The 4,615-nt window shown below is 39.2% G+C and overlaps 1 protein-coding gene across 1 annotated transcript; it reads left to right on the top strand.

Moving 5' to 3' along the window:
• The first annotated feature begins 485 nt into the window (after positions 1-485).
• On the top strand, positions 486-1,421 carry LOC130715404 (uncharacterized). Its single transcript, XM_057565505.1, has one exon. It carries the CDS (start codon positions 486-488, stop codon positions 1,419-1,421), a length of 936 nt encoding a protein of 311 aa, XP_057421488.1.
• Positions 1,422-4,615: the final 3,194 nt, after the last annotated feature.

Below are 4,615 nucleotides of genomic sequence, written 5' to 3'. Positions count from 1 at the left end.
TTACCTGATTTTCTCTTTTCCTTTTATTCTGAAAATCCTAAATAAAATAAAATCAAAATAATAAAATAAATCAAAATAAAATACTAAAAAGATAATAACTCAAAATAAAACATATCAATTATAAATAAAATAACTTAAATCCGAATAAATCTAAATAAAAATCATAAAAATATATAAAAATACAAAAAACCACATAAAAATAGTAAAATGCATGGAATAATCATGGAGTGATCTAAAATGACCAAAATATCCTAAATAATATATCCAAATGCATGGAAATAAACAAGAAAAATAGCTTAAACACCCGGGTCATCATATATTCAGATAACATAATGTCAGTCGAATCCCCAAGGAATCCGCACCAGGCTTCAGTTTCCAATGTAGGAGGTCGAAACAATATTTACCCTCAGAGAATGGCGGGGGTGAATGTCAACCCTTTAGGGAATTCCTTGACGAATACCTCTGTTAATGTGTTGAGGCAATAAATGGATGATAGTAACCATGAAATGGTGAACATGTTGGCCCAACAAATAGGAACTGTGTTTAACCCTTTTATCCAAAACACAAACGAGTCTTATCAGCAGTTGACCAGACAAATGGGTCGAATTGCTGACGCATTTGGAGTCCCTCGAAACGAGGTGGCGAATCCTTTGGGTGCAGCGGTGAATAACACTGTTGAAATCAATGCAGTTCCTCAGAATGAACCGCTTCAAGCAAATGTCGAAGTAGCAGCATTGCAAGGTGGTCGAAACCAATTGGATAACCCTGGTGTCCAAGTGCCTCAAAATATTGAAAATCCTATTTTAATAAATCGAAATATAGACGCAGATAGGATAGTCGAGAGAGTTAGACAAAATAACATCTGGGGGCATCAAAATATAGCGGGCATAGTCGAAAAATTATTGAACCAACATGGGTTCAATGTGGGCTATGCGAACCGACCCCATTTTGCTTCGGCTTTCTCCGAGTTCGTCCTCCAGACCGAATTACCTAGAGGATGGAAGGTCCCAAAATTTACTAAGTTTTCAGGGGACACTGGAGAATCGACGGTCGAACACATTGCTAGGTACCAAACAGAAGCAGGGGATATAGCAAATAACGAGAACTTGAAAATGAAATATTTTCCTAGTTCTTTAACCAAAAATGCTTTTACCTGTTTTACCACTTTGTTGCCTAATTCGATCCATAATTGGACACAATTGGAAAGAGTTTTTCATGAACAGTTCTTTAGAGGTGAGTCGAAAGTTAGTCTGAAAGAACTGGCTAGCGTGAAAAGAAAGTTTAAGGAAACCATAGACGATTATTTGAATAGGTTTAGACAATGGAAGTCGAAGTGCTTCACTCAGGTACCAGAACATGAGTTTGTCGAAATGGCGGCTGGTGGCCTAGACTATTCAATTCGTAAGAAAATAGATACCTAACATCTTAGGGACATGGCTCAACTGGCTGATAGAGTCAGACAAATCGAGAACTTAAAGATTGAAAAAGAGAAATTCAATAAGGTCCCGAAGAAGGGTAAAGTTGCATTCGTCGAAAGTTGTGAATATGTAACGCCCCGAATTTCGGGTGTCACTTTAGTAACCTATCAAAGTAAATATGCAATATTTTCCAAATGAATTTATAAAGCGAGTAATTTGTTTTCCTTTTGAATTGTTTTCAAAACATGTAATGCCTACATCCAACAGTAAATAAAATCTACATCAAGCCTTGACCAAGGCAAGTTCCCGAATGTATGAACGAAAGAACACAACTACAAATCTAACGAATGAAATCAGATCCAACAAGGAATCTGTCATGCCACGACACCCTAATCCGACCTACTCCCTACGATCTCCACACCGGGGAACCGCAAGAAAGCAATGCATCGGAACCTACCCGAATCTCAAATGCAAATTCCTAAAAATTATTAGGCAAGCTTAAACCAATAACGGTAAGCTCTCTAACCCAAGGCTCTAACCTTAAACCCGACTTTACTCTTCATGTCTTCCACTAATCTTCAAGTCTTCAGCTCCGACTCGTACAAAGGTCAAGTTTCATCGACAGTCCTCCATCGCCTAATAGCGTTAAGCGCCCAAACAACAAATAGCAAATAGAAAGGGTTAACTTCATGCAATTACCACGTATAAAAGGGAAAAGCATGCTATTAAAGTTTAAGTGCATAACATGACACATAAGCTAACAACTTAATTTCATAAAGATGACAACGTATATCCAACAACATAAAATCAAATCAGATATCAACACACAGAGATTTAATCAGATATCAGCAACATAATGATAGATTGAAATCAGTTATCAACAACCTCAACAATATAGCATCGAATCAGATATCAACCAAAACCATATAAGTGCCCTGTAGTACGACTAGGTGTTACTACCAAGACATATCAAATCAAAAGTGTCTCGCAAGACGGGACAATCACCTGGTACGAAACCCATTGACCTGTCACTTAATATGCCACGAAGGCCACTCAATACGCCACGAAGGCCACACAGTACGCCACGAAGGCCACACAGTACAACCCAACAACGCATGTGTACAAATATCAACACAGCATATAGCTACTTAGCACATGCTTAGTAGGTGATCCGTCCCAACATCAACCACGACAACAATCAAAACATCCACGCGAAAGCAGTAATGACAGAAACCAGTAAACGACCGAAGCCTCTCAGAAAATGGAGACACACGTCTCAATAAGTTCACTCGGCCGAAGCCTCCAGAAAACATTTTCCCAGTTCAGCACAACAGTCATAATCAAATGCCAATCAATTTAAACATCTTCATCTCAAGCGCAGGTAGTGCGATAAAAGCATGCAAGACTCAAAGACGCGCTAAAGCTGAGTTACCCTTACCTTCGTGAGTAGAAGTTGTGCATGGAAATTGCGAACCTAGAACAAGGAAACACAATCGTCAACACAAGCCCCACTAGAAACAACACTATCTAATAACACTAATCGAAATCATAAAGAAATCCTCTAAAGCTTCAGAGTTCCTATTTAGGCACAAATTGACAACGGAGACTTCGTTCGCTAAAACGAGCATAACTCGAGCTACAGAACTCGGAATGACACGAAACCAACGCCAAAATTTCGACAATCGAAAGAGCTACGATATAGCTCAGGTCATAGGGACCCAAAAATTATTTTTGGACACGGTACCCTAACAAATAGGTTTCGGCCACTCTCAAAATTAGGGTTTCCGAACTTTTTCTTCGATCTAAATCGATTCCTAGGTATTCTTAGGCGATATCTAGACCAGGGAAACTCTCAGAAAAATTATCGGGTCGAAAAATGTCGCAGGGGTATTTTGGTCAATATTTTTAGCTCGGAAACTCAAAATCAGAATTTCGAAAAACAAATTCGATGGGGTCGACACCAACGACGATTATGACGACTAATCCTACTAACGCTAAGCTCAGTCGAGAGTTTTAAGCCCAAAGAACGGAACTTTAGCCCAAAATGGGTATTTTGAGCAGAATCGAAACTCGGCGGCCTTTCGGCGACATTTGGCAAAATGTAATCCGCTAAACATGCTCAGGAGCACGCAGGGAATAAGTTTAGATAGAGAAATCAAGTTATTTGGACAGTTTTACAAAAAGCTCAAAACTTTGAGCACAGAAAAACATAGAGAAAAGCTGTCGAATTTACGATCAGAGGTAAGGAAAAGCATCAGTACCTCGAGGCCTACGCGTAGCAACGAACTGTGGGACGATCAGGCAATAATCGGCAAAAATCACTTCTCCTCCTCTCCTCCTCCTTGCTCACGGCCGTGTGTGTGTGTTTTGTGATGTTTTTGATTTTTCAAGCTATTTATAGGTTTTGGAAAATGCGGAAAAATGAAAATTTCGCGATTCCGATTTTTCCTGCGCATTCCTCTGTGAATTCTAAGATAGGTTCTGGCGACAGAAGTCCAAAACTCAAAGGAGGTTTCTTGGAATTAAATCAAACGATCCAAAGTCGGTGTAAATCGAGTTTACCCGAAAAACTACTTTTTGCAGTTGATGTCGGATGAGAAAACTTCCTTCTGAAGAAAGGTTGGAAACATCAAGAGAAATAGGTGTGCGCGTGTGGAATCTTCATTTGAAGCTCCGAATAGAAAAAGTCTTCATCGTCGGTTGATTTTAGGTTTCTTGAACTATCAGTGATTTAGTTTCGGCAAACCTCCGAGGATTAGAATCGGACGTTCGTACATTCCAGAGTTTCGTATCGAAACGCCTGTCATGGAAGGATTAAGAGAAGTTCTAACATTTCTCTGAAGATTTTTGGAATTAGTTTCCATCGTGTCTTTAAGTGTAAATTAGTCGTTTACTAACGTTTTCTTCTTCATAATACTAATCCAACCATCAAGTACAAGTCAAGTTCCTCTCACGCTTACACATAATCCTATGCGTGAGTTGGAAATTAATTATTTATTTAATTCTAAAATCCTGGGTCTTACAATACTACCCCCCAAAAAGAAAGTTTCGTCCTCGAAACTTAAGGTTTAACGAGAAGCTACGGACATCGTCCATTGGTCTTCTCCTTCAACTTAAAATATCATTTCTCAAACCACACACTATGCCACGCAGGCCACAACATCACGGCACAAAGCCCACATAGTATGCCACACAGG

The sequence above is a fragment of the Lotus japonicus genome, chromosome 1 (assembly GCF_012489685.1).
Source record: "Lotus japonicus ecotype B-129 chromosome 1, LjGifu_v1.2".
Taxonomy (NCBI): Eukaryota; Viridiplantae; Streptophyta; class Magnoliopsida; order Fabales; family Fabaceae; genus Lotus; species Lotus japonicus.
The sequence above is the reverse complement of the archived record's forward strand: the minus strand, read 5'-3'. Positions and strand labels throughout refer to the sequence as shown.

Bases quoted from the DNA above. Each gene is read 5' to 3' on its own strand.
- LOC130715404 (XM_057565505.1), top strand. From the start codon at position 486: ATGGATGATAGTAACCATGAAATGGTGAACATGTTGGCCCAACAAATA.